Genomic DNA, 17,825 nt, shown 5'->3' on the forward strand with positions numbered 1-17,825 from the left:
GGGGGAATGGAGGGAAGGCAAAACAAGGGCTTCTCTGCTTTTCATCTTTTTGTTCTGTGACAGAAGCTGAAAGCGCGGGCAGACGAAGAAGACTTTGTAAGGAGACATTGAAGCGACTTCCTCGCCCTATCAAATTGCCTGACGCGACGTTACGCCGACTCGCCACTCCCACAAGGCGGCTATGCGACACGTCATTGCGCTGCGTGTTGTCGTAACGCAAAGTCTCGCGAGATGAGATTTGTGGTGTTGGAATTGAAGGGGAAAGAACTTGCAGACACTCTAGCAACCGCCCTCCCTTCTCAAGTCGGCGGCTCACTGACAGCGGGGGGCCCGACAATCCAAGTAAGTGACCTCATAACTGGCAAAACTCTGCTGGGACCCAGAGCACTGTCCCCCAGCAGCGGCCCTCCTCCCTCCCCTGTCTGTTATTGTGTGTTATTGTGTATATATACAGTGTGTGGTGGGATTGTTACTATTGTGTATATATACAGTGTGTGGTGGGATTGTTACTATTGTGTGGATATATACAGTGTGTGGTGGGATTGTGTGTTATTGTGTATATATACAGTGTGTGGTGGGATTGTTGCTATTGTGTGTATATACAGTGTGTGGTGGGATTGTGTGTTATTGTGTATATACAGTGTGTGGTGGGATTGTGTGTTATTGTGTGTATATATACAGTGTGTGGTGGGATTGTGTGTTATTGTGTATATATACAGTGTGTGGTGGGATTGTTACTATTGTGTATATATACAGTGTGTGGTGGGATTGTTACTATTGTGTATATATACAGTGTGTGGTGGGATTGTTACTATTGTGTATATATACAGTGTGTGGTGGGATTGTGTGTTATTGTGTGTATATATACAGTGTGTGGTGGGATTGTTACTATTGTGTGTATATATACAGTGTGTGGTGGGATTGTTACTATTGTGTGGATATATACAGTGTGTGGTGGGATTGTTACTATTGTGTATATATACAGTGTGTGGTGGGATTGTTACTATTGTGTATATATACAGTGTGTGGTGGGATTGTTACTATTGTGTGTATATATACAGTGTGTGGTGGGATTGTGTGTTATTGTGTATATATACAGTGTGTGGTGGGATTGTTACTATTGTGTATATATACAGTGTGTGGTGGGATTGTTACTATTGTGTATATATACAGTGTGTGGTGGGATTGTGTGTTATTGTGTATATACAGTGTGTGGTGGGATTGTTACTATTGTGTATATATACAGTGTGTGGTGGGATTGTTACTATTGTGTATATATACAGTGTGTGGTGGGATTGTGTGTTATTGTGTGTATATATACAGTGTGTGGTGGGATTGTTACTATTGTGTGTATATATACAGTGTGTGGTGGGATTGTTACTATTGTGTGGATATATACAGTGTGTGGTGGGATTGTTACTATTGTGTATATATACAGTGTGTGGTGGGATTGTTACTATTGTGTGGATATATACAGTGTGTGGTGGGATTGTGTGTTATTGTGTATATATACAGTGTGTGGTGGGATTGTTGCTATTGTGTGTATATACAGTGTGTGGTGGGATTGTGTGTTATTGTGTATATACAGTGTGTGGTGGGATTGTGTGTTATTGTGTATATATACAGTGTGTGGTGGGATTGTTACTATTGTGTATATATACAGTGTGTGGTGGGATTGTGTGTTATTGTGTGGATATATACAGTGTGTGGTGGGATTGTTACTATTGTGTGGATATATACAGTGTGTGTGGTGGGATTGTTACTATTGTGTATATATACAGTGTGTGGTGGGATTGTTACTATTGTGTATATATACAGTGTGTGGTGGGATTGTTACTATTGTGTGTATATATACAGTGTGTGGTGGGATTGTGTGTTATTGTGTATATATACAGTGTGTGGTGGGATTGTTACTATTGTGTATATATACAGTGTGTGGTGGGATTGTTACTATTGTGTATATATACAGTGTGTGGTGGGATTGTGTGTTATTGTGTATATACAGTGTGTGGTGGGATTGTTACTATTGTGTATATATACAGTGTGTGGTGGGATTGTTACTATTGTGTATATATACAGTGTGTGGTGGGATTGTGTGTTATTGTGTGTATATATACAGTGTGTGGTGGGATTGTTACTATTGTGTGTATATATACAGTGTGTGGTGGGATTGTTACTATTGTGTGGATATATACAGTGTGTGGTGGGATTGTTACTATTGTGTATATATACAGTGTGTGGTGGGATTGTTACTATTGTGTATATATACAGTGTGTGGTGGGATTGTTACTATTGTGTGTATATATACAGTGTGTGGTGGGATTGTGTGTTATTGTGTATATATACAGTGTGTGGTGGGATTGTTACTATTGTGTATATATACAGTGTGTGGTGGGATTGTTACTATTGTGTGTGTATATATACAGTGTGTGGTGGGATTGTTACTATTGTGTATATATACAGTGTGTGGTGGGATTGTGTGTTATTGTGTATATATACAGTGTGTGGTGGGATTGTGTGTTATTGTGTATATATACAGTGTGTGGTGGGATTGTTACTATTGTGTATATATACAGTGTGTGGTGGGATTGTTACTATTGTGTGTGTATATATACAGTGTGTGGTGGGATTGTTACTATTGTGTATATATACAGTGTGTGGTGGGATTGTTACTATTGTGTATATATACAGTGGTGTGGTGGGATTGTATTATACATGTGTGGTGGGATTGTTATATGTGTATTACAGTGTGTGGTGGGATTGTGTGTTATTGTGTATATATACAGTGTGTGGTGGGATTGTGTGTTATTGTGTATATATACAGTGTGTGGTGGGATTGTTACTATTGTGTGTATATATACAGTGTGTGGTGGGATTGTTACTATTGTGTGTATATATACAGTGTGTGGTGGGATTGTGTGTTATTGTGTATATACAGTGTGTGGTGGGATTGTTACTATTGTGTGTATATATACAGTGTGTGGTGGGATTGTTACTATTGTGTATATATACAGTGTGTGGTGGGATTGTGTGTTATTGTGTGTATATATACAGTGTGTGGTGGGATTGTGTGTTATTGTGTATATATACAGTGTGTGGTGGATTGTACTATTGTGTATATATACAGTGTGTGGTGGATTTGTGTGTTATTGTGTGTATATACAGTGTGTGGTGGATTGTTACTATTGTGTATATATACAGTGTGTGGTGGGATTAGGTTGTTTTGTGTGTATAATACAGTGTGTGGTGGGATTGTGTGCTATTGTGTATATATACAGTGTGTGGTGGGATTGTTACTATTGTGTGTATATATACAGTGTGTGGTGGGGATTGGTTTATTGTGTATATATACAGTGTGTGGTGGGATGTTTACTATTGTGTATATATACAGTGTGTGGTGGGATTGTTACTATTGTGTATATATACAGTGTTTGGTGGGATTGTGTGTTATTGTGTATATACAGTGTGTGGTGGGATTGTTACTTTGTGTATATATACAGTGTGTGGTGGGATTGTGTGTTATTGTGTGATATATTACAGTGTGTGGTGGGATTGTTACTATTGTGTATATATACAGTGTGTGTGTGGGATTGTGGTATGTGTATATATACAGTGTGTGGTGGGATTTGGTTTGTGTATATACAGTGTGTGTGGGATTGTTACTATTGTGTGTATATATACAGTGTGTGGTGGGATTGTGTGTTATTGTGTATATATACAGTGTGTGGTGGGATTGTTACTATTGTGTATATATACAGTGTGTGGTGGGATTGTTACTATTGTGTGTATATATACAGTGTGTGGTGGGATTGTTACTATTGTGTATATATACAGTGTGTGGTGGGATTGTGTGTTATTGTGTGTGTGTATATATACAGTGTGTGGTGGGATTGTGTGTTATTGTGTATATATACAGTGTGCGGTGGGATTGTTACTATTGTGTGTATATATACAGTGTGTGGTGGGATTGTTGCTATTGTGTATATATAGTGTGTGGTGGGATTGTTACTATTGTGTGTATATATACAGTGTGTGGTGGGATTGTGTGTTATTGTGTATATATACAGTGTGTGGTGGGATTGTTACTATTGTGTATATATACAGTGTGTGGTGGGATTGTTACTATTGTGTATATATACAGTGTGTGGTGGGATTGTTGCTATTGTGTATATATACAGTGTGTGGTGGGATTGTGTGTTATTGTGTATATATACAGTGTGTGGTGGGATTGTTACTATTGTGGTATATATACAGTGTGTGGTATACAGTGTGGTGGGATTGTTACTATGTGTGTATATATTACTATACAGTGTGTGGTGGGATTGTTACTATATATACAGTGTGTGGATTGTGTGTATATACAGTGTGTGGTGGATATTGTTACATGTGTGGTGGGATTGTTGTGGTTATATATACAGTGTGTGTGATTGTTACTATGTGTGTATTGTGTGTGTGTGTTTGTGATGTGTATAATACAGTGTGTGGTGGGATTGTGTTTATTGTGTATATACAGTGGTGTGGATTGTTACTATTGTGTATATACAGTGTGTGGTGGATTGTTACTATTGTGGTTGTATATATACAGTTGTGGTGGATTGTTGCTATTGTGTATATATACAGTGTGTGGTGGGTGTTGGTGGTTGTGGTGATTGTTACTATTTGTGTATATATACAGTGTGTGGTGGCATTGTTTGTTTGTATATATACAGTGTGGTGGGATTGTTACTATTGTGTATATATTACAGTGTGTGGTGGGATTGTTACTATTGTGTGGTGTGGGTGGATTGTTACTATTGCTGTATATATACACTATATTGTGTGTTGTATATAACAGTGGTGGTGGGATTGTGTGTTATTGTGATTGTGGGTTGTTACAGTATATATACAGTGTGTGGTGGGATTGTTGACTATTGTGTATATAAGTGTGTGGTGGATTGTACTATGTGTGTATTATACAGTGTGTGCGTGGATATGTTTATATATACAGTGTGTGGTGGGATTGTGTATATATACATGTGGTGGTGACGTGTGTGTGATGTTGTTGGCTATTTGTGTATATATACAGTGTGTTGGTGATGTGTGTTATTGTGTGTTGGTGGGCATGTTATTTGTGTGTATATATACAGTGTGTGGTGGGATTGTTACTATGTGTATATTACAGTGTGTGGTGGGATTGTTACTATTGTGTATATACAGTGTGTTGGGGATTGTTAATAATTGTGTATATATACAGTGTGTGGTGGGATTGTGTGTATTGGTGTATATATACAGTGTGTGGTGGGATTGTTACTATTGGTGTATATATACAGTGTGTGGTGGGATTGTTGCTATTGTGTATATATACAGTGTGTGGTGGGATTGTGTGTATTGTGTATATATACAGTGTGTGGTGGGATTGTGTGTTATTGTGTATATACAGTGTGTGGTGGGATTGTTACTATTGTGTGTATATATACAGTGTGTGGTGGGATTGTTGCTATTGTGTATATACAGTGTATTTAGCACAGACAATAATGATACATTGATGACACACACTAATAAACTGTACAGAAAGAAGAATAACACCTGCAAGTCTGACCCTGACCCCTCCTTTCCTCTGCACTCTTGCCCCCATGTTCCCCATGATTGTTATACACATCCCCCCCCCACACACACACACACACACACCTGACCCTTCCACTAGTGTCAGTGTATTTCTATTAGTCACAGTTTCCCTTTAATGTACAATTAGAATTAATACAAGCTAATCAGCCGTTACATTTTTGGTGTACTTCCCCCTAATTGGGCTCCCATGTATATACTAGCAACTTCTTGTCACTATTTACTTCCTTCTATTTATCTCTATAGGCTGATCAGCTGCCCTACTGATTCTCCAGCCTAGCACTGTGCCTCTAATGTTCTTAAAATGATAAATAATCGTTTAATAAAATACTGCAGTCCTCTCCTGCTTTATGGCAGCTGAGATTCTAGCTATCTGTATAACAGAACATTCTGTCCCAGTGGCTGCACAGATCCTCTCTGATCTCCATTGTAAGCAGCAGTCCTGTCCTGCTTTATGGCAGCTGAGATTCTAGCTATCTGTATAACAGAACATTCTGTCCCAGTGGCTGCACAGATCCTATCTGATCCCCATTGTAAGCAGCAGTCCTGTCCTGCTTTATGGCAGCTGAGATTCTAGCTATCTGTATAACAGAACATTCTGTCCCAGTGGCTGCACAGATCCTATCTGATCCCCATTGTAAGCAGCAGTCCTGTCCTGCTTTATGGCAGCTGAGATTCTAGCTATCTGTATAACAGAACATTGTGTCCCAGTGGCTGCACAGATCCTATCTGATCCCCATTGTAAGAAGCAGTCCTGTCCTGCTTTATGGCAGCTGAGATTCTAGCTATCTGTATAACAGAACATTCTGTCCCAGTGGCTGCACAGATCCTATCTGATCCCCATTGTAAGCAGCAGTCCTGTCCTGCTTTATGGCAGCTGAGATTCTGTTTTCGAGAGGGAAAGGGTAAGTGGAGAGGGCTGGGTTTGTTTTTAGTGTGTAATAAGTGACATTTTTGGAAGTAGTGCAATTGTTAGGACAATATTTTCCCTATACAGGTTTGTCCTGTGAAAGTGACAGATTGGCCAGTAGAGCAGAGCAATCCTTGCCTATGAGAGGTGTATAAGCAGTTGGTGCCCAAAGTAACTTGCTATTCCAGTGTAAGGCAGGGCTGGGCACAGGTAGCTCTTTGCATACAATATAATAAGCTGTTCTGAAAGCACCTTGGATGCTCTAACAAAGTAGTTTCCTTACTATACTAATGTAACATCTAGTTTGTTTTTTTTTTAAAGGTTTTATTGTATTGAATTTTAAACACAATAAAGAAGAAGACATTGACAAGAATAAGATGGTGTACATCTGGTTAACTTCTCATACAGCACAAAATATAACGACTGCCAATTCTTTGCATATTTAATTAAACCGACTTTCTGCTTTACTGTAAGGTCTGCTCTTACATCTATATATACATTGTTAGCATTCTGTTCCATGAAAGATATATGAGAAAATAATAATATATACAAACAACTATATATTGCTAGAAGAAATAACTCTTACGTTTCTTATGTAATAACTATCTGAATGAAAAGCATGAAATAGGGGGGTGATTTCAATAAACTGTTTGTTGACTGATCACCAGCTAAAGGTCTACTGATAGATCCTCATCTACCCCTGCTGTAAAGTGAGACGGCTTGTCCCCCTGTTACACATTTACTTTATATTTATATTGTGCCGGGTCATCTGTCTGTGCTTGTTACTACATACACTACTGTCAATGTTTAACCTGTGCTGTTACTGTCACCTGCTTTACCTGCTAGTCCCAACAATTCATGGCTACAGTGCAGGCCAAGTCACCTATTTATTTGTTGCCATAAAGCAAGACAGAGCTGCTGTATGTGTGCCAGAAAGGAAGTAGAGGCAGCCACATAACAGATACAACCCCCATGACTGGTCAATACAAGTGACTACAACTTAAGATGTGAAACAATCTTTGTGTGTTTACTATTAACCTATAGTACTGCGCCCACGTATGTAAATAAATACAAACTCAGGCTGGAGAAAGGCAAACAATTACAAGGAATTAGGGTAGTTAAATTAGATTGAAAGCTCTGATGATGACTTACTCCTGTGTCTATGTCAGGGTTGTACAACATAGTCTGATAATAACAATAATGGTATTGTATGGGTGCTGAGAGAGGACATCTCATTGTTGCTTATATGTGATCTTGCCACAGGCAGCACCCAGACTGAGGCCTCAGGAGTGGGAGCTGAGAGGTAGGGTGGGTCTCCCTGCATGTATGTTGTCTATATGAGGGCTACCTCATTGAGACACATCTTTAATACATCTTTAATGCAGCAATTCCATCTTTCTTCTTTCTTTTTGCTATTTTGAAGAAAAATAAACGCACATCTCTGCATCAGGAACAGACTCTGTTCTGAATTCCCCTTCCTCCTCCTTCCCTCAGTGTTTATGGCTCCCTTCCCTGTCCCATCTGCTGCATGATTCTTCTGCCAAATGGTATGGGGGAAATGCGACAAGACTGCAAGCGCAGGGCAGTGGGTGAGCTGGGAATGTGCAGAGAGAAGCTGGAGCGGCACAGTAACAGGGAATCTGAATGTCAGCTTCTTTTTTAGCTCTCTCCCATCTTTGTCTTTATTTCTGCCTTTCCTTTCCAGGGCACCAATGAAGCGCTCTCACACACCTCCTGGTGCACTAGTAAATGGTGCCTTGCACTCTCTCTCCCGTGAGCTGGGTAAGGGCAGTGCTGTTATGTTGTCTGCCGCTGTCCTGGAGCTGCCCAACCCTGGTGCCCGGATGCCCACCCAGCAAGTAAGCTCCCGGGGAGCCTCAGTCAGCGAATACCCACACACAGACGGCAAGTCTGGGGGGACAGTCAAAGTTTATCTTCCCAACCAGCAGAGGACAGTGGTGAGTCTCCCGCCATCTTCCATATGTCTCATGCTGTCATGTTATCGCCTATTTGTAACCCAATTTCCCTTCTTATTGTGCCTCTCAGGTGAACGTGCGCCCTGGTATGACCGTATATGATTCTCTGGACAAGGCATTGAAAGTGCGAGGTCTGAGCCAGGAATGTTGTGCTGTGTATCGCCTGATACAGGGGTAAGTTCAGTGCCACTGGTACAACATGGCGCCTCTTTTCTACCTTTGCTGGCTCTTCACCTTGTGTTTCCCTTGCAGCCGGAAAGCCCTGACAGATTGGGAGACAGATATCACACCCCTAGTGGGAGAGGAGCTGATGGTGGAGGTTCTGGCAGATGTTCCTTTATCCATGCACAATTTTGTAAGCTGTTTGCAATTCTTCTTGTCAAACTTAGATTTTTATTATTAATAATAATAATCCACCAGCTTTTCCTTCTCTGCTGCACAGATTCACATTCTTCTGTTTCTCATCCAGGTCAGAAAAACACATTTCAACCTCGCATTTTGTGACTTCTGCCTTAAATTTCTGTTCCACGGCTTCCGCTGCCAGACCTGCGGCTACAAGTTTCACCAGCACTGCAGCAGTAAGGTGCCCACAGCCTGCGTGGATATGGCCAAGCTCCCAAAGCCACTGTGAGTACCAGCTCCCACCAGGCCACAATGTCTCTTTTTCTATTCAATCTGAGCTAAAAGCTCTTTAATACTCAACTTTATTTGGGATATTCCATAACATGCTGCAAATTGTCCCCTGTGCAGAGCAGCCTATCAGAAGCTTTCCTTGGTCTCCTACAGACAGAATAGGCAAAAGTCTGATTGGATGCTGTGCATTTGCTGTGCTGGTGCAAATGAATAACCATGTTTGTGTCTCAAATAAACATGCAGGAACCCCCCCCCCCCACACACACACACACACACTCACACAAATGTTTAGAGGGGCATTGCTTTTCTCCATTTTGTTAGGAACTTGTGTGCGCTCTTCCTTTATTTTCACATTGTGTATTCCTCCTCTCTGCACCTTCCTTCAGTTGTATTTGCCGCCCTCTTCTATTAGTGCTCTTGTGCCCATTACCTTTTGTTCATGCTTAGATTCTGTCAGTAATAAAAGCAGGAAGTTGAAGGTTTCCATGCAGTCTGTCAGCTTGGCGTGTGATTGGTCAGGATGGTGCTCTAATAATAATCCTGTTTGCCTTTATTTAGGACGCCTCTCAGCTATCAAGACTTCCAGTCATATTATGAACATCCCACTGTCCACACGCCCCTCAGTCCCCAGCCACCCAGGTAATGAATCACACCACTTGCTCTTATGACCTTCATTATCTTCTCCTCTTCATTTCGCTCTCCCTGGGTCCCATTCCATTCCATGTCTCCCTCTCTCAGCCCCCGGACACAGCACCCCGGATCCGCTTCCTTTTCATTTCCTGGTGAGGGACAGCCACTGCAGAGACATCGCTCCACCTCCACCCCCAACGTTCATATTGACAGCACCACTGGCCCCGTGGATAACTCCATCATTGAGGTACCCCACATACCAGACACCTCTCCTGTGTGATTGTGCTGACAAGACTAGTGGCAGGAAGGGGGCTACTCCATATGCTGGGAGACCGTGGGTCAGATTTGTTTTGGGTTCCACGTAGAACTGCTGTTATTAAACCTACTGACAGTTACAACATTATTATTAATAGAATAATAACCTCTATTTTGAATTTACTGAGAGGACCTTTTCATGATCTGAATTTGCTGTTTTACACTACCAATAGGGTTTGTACTGACTAATAAGTCAGTGGGGCCTTTTGCATTACATGTAACTCTATACGCCAGGGGTCCCCAAACTTTTTCAACTGTGAGCAACATTCAGAGAGTTGGGGAGCAGCACAAGCATTAAATATGTTCCTGGGTGGTGCCAAATAAGTGCTGTGATTGACTAGTGGTAGCCCTATGTGGACTGGCAGACTACAGGAGGCTCTGTTTGGCAGTACATCTGGTTTTTACACAACCAAAACTTCAGTCTCCAAGCAATTCAAAAATAAACACCTGCTCTGAAGCCACTGAGAGCAACATCCAAGGGTTTTGGGATCACTGCTATAGGTCAAGCGATCATGTTAGTTCAATCTTTGGCCACTAGAGGGAACTAATGCCTTTATGTTGCCAATGGGAAGAGAACAGCCCAGGAGCTGTACATCAGAGCTCTGTAGCTGGGTAAGTAATGGGGAGGTCATTAGTGGGGGGAAATGCAGTAAACTAAGGGGAATATTTACAAAGACTTGGAACATTTTTTTCCATGCACTGTAATTGCAAGGATATCCCGTTATGCCAATGTCGCCATACGCTTTCCTAAATACTACACTGCCACTTTAAAGAGGTTGTTCACCTTCCAAAAATGTTTTAAGTTTAATTGTTTTCTACCAGGAATAAAGGCTTTTTTTCAATTATTTTCCATTTTATATTTTTTACCGGTTTTCCAAAATCGAAGTCTATTATCAAGTGCAGATTCTAAATTGTTACAATTTTACATTTAGTTGATCCATTTCTCAGCAGCATCTCTGGAGTATGAGCAACTATTGTATCAATTCTAACAGCTGCCTGTAATGAAACTCATGGATTCTGCTCAGTACGGACAAAGATAAGAAATGTATCAACTAAATGTATCAATGTAGAACCGTTTACAGGGTCAGCGACCCCCCCTCCTAGAGCTGCGTTAAAAGGGGAAAAAAAATGACACTTTACACTTCAATATTAGAAAAACGGTCACACATAGAAAATATAAAGTAATTGGAAAAAGTGTTTATTTCTGGTGAACTATCTGAAACCAACTGTTTCCCCCTTTAATGTGCCTGTTGTGGCTTGTTTCATGTTATAAATGGTGCACCAGCTGTCAGTTGCAGAAAGGCACTGGCTGTTTGCTTAAAGATATAGGAACAAATCTACTGAAATGTTACTAAGTGATCTGAAAAGTATACGGTATTCTATTATGTCTCCCCTGTAATTTACACATAGATAAACAGTAGTGGCAGGATATGTACTTCTCAGCAATCTCCAGGTTCGTGGATGCAATAAGCCCATCTCATGTCATGCATTTTCATTCATATCTGACAAATGTCACTTTTCATTCACCCCCCCCCCCCTAACATTTATTTGATCGATTGCCCTATCTCCTAAAGTGTCAGGTGTGAACCAAGCTGCTGCAACTGGCAACTCTGTCTGCTCTGACGAAATCTCTTCTGGCTGAAATTGTTTTGCTCTAAATGACAGACCCAAGTTATTTTTATTCTTACCGGTATATGGACCCCCACTGGAGGGGTTTTTAAATTCTCTCCTAGTTGATTTAAAATGAGGGTCCTGCCATCTCTGTTGGATATTTCATTCAAGATGTATTCTAGTTGTGGTGTAAGAGAGCGTGTATAATCCAGCCAATGATGTAGCCGTCCTGTTTTCCGTTCTTTTCCTGTTTCCCTCTCCCCATAATGTCCCCCTGCTTCCTACATGTCTCTCTTCCTTCATACTAAGCACTCCCACTGTGTGTCTCTCTCATTCACAGGAGGCGCTGAGAAGTGCAGCAGTCACACGTAAGCAGATCATCTCCTTTATCTCTTGAGGTGCAGTAGTACTAGTACGTTTCTGAGGATCAGTTAAATTGCACCTGGTTTTTCTTCTTTCCCACTTCAGCTGTCGATGGTCCCCCTAAGAGTGCCCAGCCTCGTGGAAGTAAATCTCCCCAAACTAAGTCACCATTAGAGGCAACACGAGAGAGGAAGACGTCTGCGTCTGATGAGAAGAAGAAAGTGGTAAGGAGAATTTCTTTGTTACAACTTGTAACTCCTTATAGCAGTTCCACTTTCACATGGATTGTGTATATATATATATATATATATATATATATATATATATATATATATATATATATATCTATCTATAATTATATATATATGTGTGTATATATATATATTGTATATATTCTGCAGCATTTGCAGCACAGGTGACTGCAGGAGATCCTACACTGGCTGAACATCTCACCAGAAGAGGGAGCTCTTGTGCTTTGGATGTTCTCTAACTTAAGCTCTCAAATCTGCGATATGCCTAACAACATGTAAAATAAGAATAAAGAGACGTATAGAGAATCTCATATCAGTCAAAATACAACTGATTGGGACAGGCCCATGTCTCCTGCATGTGCCACTACCATTGAAGTGTAGTTATATAGACTTATCCCAGCTGTACACATTTCCAAAGCGCCACTCCCGGTGTATTTTAGATTTCAAGACCCAAATTTCCACTAATATGGTAGGTTTTACCCAAGGCAGCTATAACATTTCTGACAAAACCACAATGGGTAACTATGTCTCTCTGCTCCAAACTACCTGACTGCAACTCCTTTGTAACATTAGCATTAAACATTTATGGTGAAACGCTGCAATTTACAGGATCCTAACACACACACATATGCCATAACAAACCAAGATAAAGCACGATAAATATGAAACCCTCCCCTCTGGGTTAGGAACCCAAATGAGTTGGCACAAAGCACAGCTCCTCTTTTTGACCCTCAGCATTATGATTTGTGTGTACAGTAATGCTTGTAAACCTGTTTAGAGCATGTGCACCCCTATTAATTGTCCGCATGCTCCTCCTACAGAAACAGCTTGGTTACCGAGACTCCAGTTATTACTGGGAGGTGAATTCCAGCGAGGTGATTATCCTGAAGCGCATTGGCACAGGCTCCTTTGGCACCGTGTACCGAGGGAAATGGCACGGAGACGTGGCTGTGAAGATCCTGAAAGTGACCAACCCCACATCGGAGCAGATTCAGGCCTTTAAGAACGAGATGCAGGTTCTCAGGTAACTGCTGCTCGGCTTGCGGCTGCTTCCAGATATAGCCATTATGTCTGCTTGTTAACTGTGCTGTTTCGTCTCCTGTAGGAAGACTCGGCATGTCAATATTCTGCTGTTCATGGGCTTCATGACTCGACCTCAGTTTGCCATTATTACCCAATGGTGCGAGGGAAGCAGTTTGTACCGGCACCTGCATGTCATTGAAACGCGCTTCGATATTTTCCAGCTGATCGACATTGCCCGGCAAACGGCACAAGGCATGGAGTGAGTGATTCCTCAGCCCGCCATTTCTTTTGCAGCAAAACATTATTTTGTGCTGAAACTGACCGTGTTTATCCTCCGAGATCTTGTGGTGAGGCAGATTGTGCACTACCACATGACAACTGGTGTGTGGTGGGTCTTTATGGCTAACACTGTTACTGCCTATGTCGTGCATCGTCACACATTATTCCAAAGAATTTTTTTTCCAGTGCACAAAATGCATAAGTGAATAATTTTATTTACTGATGGCTGGAATAGTGAGGCAGAATACTCTTTATTTGTCCAGTGAAGCTGGTGATGTTGCTGTTTCATTCTCTGCAATGTAGGCGCTTAGACCCTTATGGCTGATGTTCTCCCTCCAGCATCCCACCCCCAAATCACTAGTGGGCCGTGAAAAAGGTTTCTTGTGTTACAGGTGGGAAGAGTGTGTTGGTGATATGCACTTGGTTTAAACACGCTCACTTTTCTGTTCTCTGATTGTGACTTATATCATGCTCTTTTATTCATTGTGTGGCTCATGTTTTTGTGCTTTATCCCTAGCTATCTCCATGCCAAGAATATTATCCACCGGGACTTGAAGTCAAACAGTATCCTGCCGTGTTTGTGCAATGGCTGCTATTAAGCTCACTCCATAAGGAGAGAAGTGGACAAGCTGCTTCCTCCTGCAGTTTGGGGGCAGAGTGTAGACTGTTAGCCAATAAAACAGCAGCTTGTCTTTCTTGTAAACAGCACTGAATCGGTCAGTTAGGTAGCAGTCATTGTGTGCGGAACGTTTTCTCCTTAATCACCATAACAGACATTTTCCTGCATGAGGGACTGACGGTGAAGATTGGTGACTTTGGCTTGGCCACAGTGAAGACCCGTTGGAGTGGATCTCAGCAGGTGGAGCAGCCGAGTGGATCTATTCTGTGGATGGTGAGCCTGCAGGCTAGATTCCTTGCTCACTCTGTGCCCCTGCACTCTCCTCTCCATAACTGCTGATTTCCCTATTTATTCTGCAGGCTCCAGAGGTGATTAGGATGCAAGAGAACAGCCCCTACAGCTTCCAGTCAGATGTATATGCCTACGGGGTGGTTCTGTATGAACTCATGGCTGGACTGTTACCCTATGCAAATATCAACAACAGAGATCAGGTAAGAGATGAGCTTGTGCACTGCATGCTGGGATCCAGTATGTTGCTACACCCTTTGTGCAATAGCTTGGCTATAATCCACCTTAATAGGGGGACATATCCCACAGTTATGGCCATGGATTGACCTGTATATTTATATATATATATTTATGCAGATCATTTTTATGGTGGGACGCGGTTACCTCACTCCTGACCTCAGCAAGGTGTCCAACAATTGTCCCAAGGCAATGAAGAGGCTTCTTGTAGACTGCATGAAATTCAAGCGAGAAGAGAGGCCCCTTTTCCCACAGGTAACAAAAATGTAATTGGGCCACAGTGCAAGGAACCTACTGATCTGTTCTAGGGGTCTCCTCTCTGTGCACATTCTCTAGTTCGTTCACTTCCACAGAGATTACTGGAGACCATGAAATGCAGCAGCTGATCTTACCTGTGTGTATATTCGTCTGTGTGTTGGAAGTGCAGCCCCTCATTTTCACTTCTGTTTCAGATCCTCTCCTCCATTGAGCTTCTGCAGCGAGCTCTGCCTAAAATAGAGCGCAGTGCGTCCGAACCTTCCCTGCACCGGGCTGTCAACTCCGAGGACCTCAACCCCTTCCTCATAAGCACCCTCCGACTCGTGCCTCAGTGATGGCCACTTCACTATCGGGGGTTGTTATAGGGGGGCTTCTCCCTGCCAAGCGCTCACCTGTCAACCTGTACACCACCCAGGAAGAAGATGTTTCTGGGGACACTTCTACCAGATTTGGTGCCTCATTTAGGAAAGAGGGAATTGTAAACTGTGTGTGGGTGTCAGGATTGTCTTTCTTCTGCTTTATACTGTGTCTCACTGGTCCGTGGCCGGCCGCGGTGTATTACTGTCACTTTCTTCTTCAAGGCCATAGAGGATTTCTGCATTGGATGGGGGGAACCTAATCCTTGTGAGTCAGTATCCTAGAACTGTCCTCATCAGATTAAGGGTAATTGTAATGATATACGATGCACAGACAGGCCAAAAATAAACAGGCACAGTCCACAGAGCTCATTCATAGCTGCAACCAATGGCTTAGCACTCCTTGATCATGTGACCAGAATTCTCTCGATAATTTTGCAATTATTAATGTCTCGAGTGCAACAGTGTAGCTGAGGGCAGTCTAGCTGCAAGTCTGCACAAATCCTGCCGCCAAGCATGGGGCATGTGGGATAAGCAGCACTGCTATACATAATATATGATAATATAGAATGATGGGAGTTGCACCCTACAATGTTAGTATTTGGGACACACGCTAGAAGGAGATATGTGTGGTTCTAGGCTGTGTGCCTGGCACCCAGAAGCAGCTCTGTAGATGTGCATGGGGGTCCCAGTAGGACATTCTTAGTCCCCTCCCCAGCCATGGAATAACAAGAGGGTTAGGGGGAGAAGGAGGACGCCTCCCATTCTCAATACTGTCTGCAGCTGAATGATGTGCCTTTAGAACAAATAATAAATCGTTTGCTTCTTGTAATGTGAGCGGCCCAATAGTCCCAATAGATGTACTGTTGCTCTTTATGCTTCCCAGCGCCACAGGGGGGCACCACAGTTCAACCAACACTTAACCAATCAGATGAAACCCCTTGTTGTTGCCATATATGATTGTGAGTGGTCACCATGTATGGCTCTGACACTGCCCCCTGCTTTGGCTCCTAACCATCTCTAACCAACCAGGAATGCACTTTGGATATTTGTTAAAAAGACGTTTATCCTGGAGGGGAAGAAAATGCCGTTGTACAAGGCATCCATCATCTCCTGCCACATACAGCTATTTATTGCTTGGAATCAAACGTGCCTCAACGCAACAACCCAAACATTCTTTCTTAATGAAAACAGTCGCACGGCAGCCAATCAGGAGGCCTAACTGGGATTTTTATACGCAACAAACCTCATGAGATCATTGCAACTTGTACGGTGAAGGAAATAAGTGGGAAATTGCATTTGAACATAAGGAAGTGTAATATATAATTTTAAATAAAGATATGTTTGGTGTAATCCTGCAGTCTGTTGCTTCTGGGAAGGACGCACCTATATACACCTTTCTTTTACATTAGCCAATGTAAACTGGAGCTACTGAGCTCTGTGTAATCAACCCCTCCATTCATTGTGTCAGGTCACTGTTACAGATACAGATGGGGGGGTATTAGCTGTGCATTGGGAATGTGACTACCTTGCAGGGACCAGACATGGAGTAGCTTCACTGTCCCTGTTTAGTGCACAAAATTAACAAATACAGAGTTTACTTGTCATTTAAAGAATAGGTAAAAAGTGTTGTACTCAAGGAGTATCTTGACCCTTTAATGCCCATGTTCGATTGCTTTCAGTTTGGTTTACTTTGGTTTAAACTACAGGCCATTCATCATGTGATTCCATTTCAGTACGTCCTGCTCTTGGGCTGCTCTCTTCCCTATGGTCAGACAGGAAGCTCTCTGTGGGTAAGTGACAGAATACAGGTACAGAGTTCTGATTCTCTGTTTCCATTGTGTACATATCTCATTGAGAATGTATACTGCATGTGAGCAGTTAATGGGATTATCTGTAATGTCCCCGCCAGGCGAATGTGCTTATTGTTCAGTGAAGCCGCAATGAGTATAAAATGGCACTTGGGAGTTATTTTTGGAAAAGCAATTGTTTACCTGTTCTGGGTGTGGTTCCAGGCAAATGATGCGGTAGCTACTATTTATAAGCATGGGTGTGAGATTATGATTAAGAAACACAGAGGTGAGTGCTTTCCCTGTACGTCTGTCTGGCTTGGCTGCCCAGTAGCACATTCTGCAGCAGGGATTATTACAAGGATCCGATGACAAATTGAGTTCCTGCCCAATGAAAGATTTCTGTGGAACAGATTGGGCTGGATGAGTCCATATCATGGGCCAGCACCATCATAAAGTGAGAGAAGCATTGAGCCCCCCCCATACATACACTTGTCACAGGAGCTCACTATTGCCTCCCCCTCGTGTGCATGTTAAACACAGCAATCAGCACATTTGCCCTCAAGCACCTGCTCTTGTGGAGTCTAAAATATAGAATGTGGGCTGCTCTCTTTCCCATGGTCAGGCAAGAACTCCCCCTGGGATGATTTCCAGGTTTACTTGTCCTTGACAATTACATATGGGC

General features: G+C 42.2%; 1 protein-coding gene across 1 annotated transcript; it reads left to right on the forward strand.

Moving 5' to 3' along the window:
• Positions 1–250: 250 nt before the first annotated feature.
• Positions 251–16,703, forward strand: araf.L (A-Raf proto-oncogene, serine/threonine kinase L homeolog). Its single transcript, NM_001089907.1, is given in 16 exon segments — positions 251–342; positions 8,217–8,469; positions 8,558–8,661; positions 8,740–8,842; positions 8,957–9,114; positions 9,679–9,759; positions 9,859–9,997; positions 12,017–12,044; positions 12,145–12,263; positions 13,112–13,314; positions 13,396–13,572; positions 14,110–14,156; positions 14,366–14,484; positions 14,571–14,702; positions 14,857–14,991; positions 15,189–16,703. Coding segments are annotated over 15 exon segments (1,932 nt in total). The 5' UTR covers positions 251–342; positions 8,217–8,223; the 3' UTR covers positions 15,330–16,703.
• Positions 16,704–17,825: the final 1,122 nt, after the last annotated feature.

This window comes from Xenopus laevis, chromosome 8L, assembly GCF_017654675.1.
Source record: "Xenopus laevis strain J_2021 chromosome 8L, Xenopus_laevis_v10.1, whole genome shotgun sequence".
NCBI lineage: Eukaryota > Metazoa > Chordata > Amphibia > Anura > Pipidae > Xenopus > Xenopus laevis.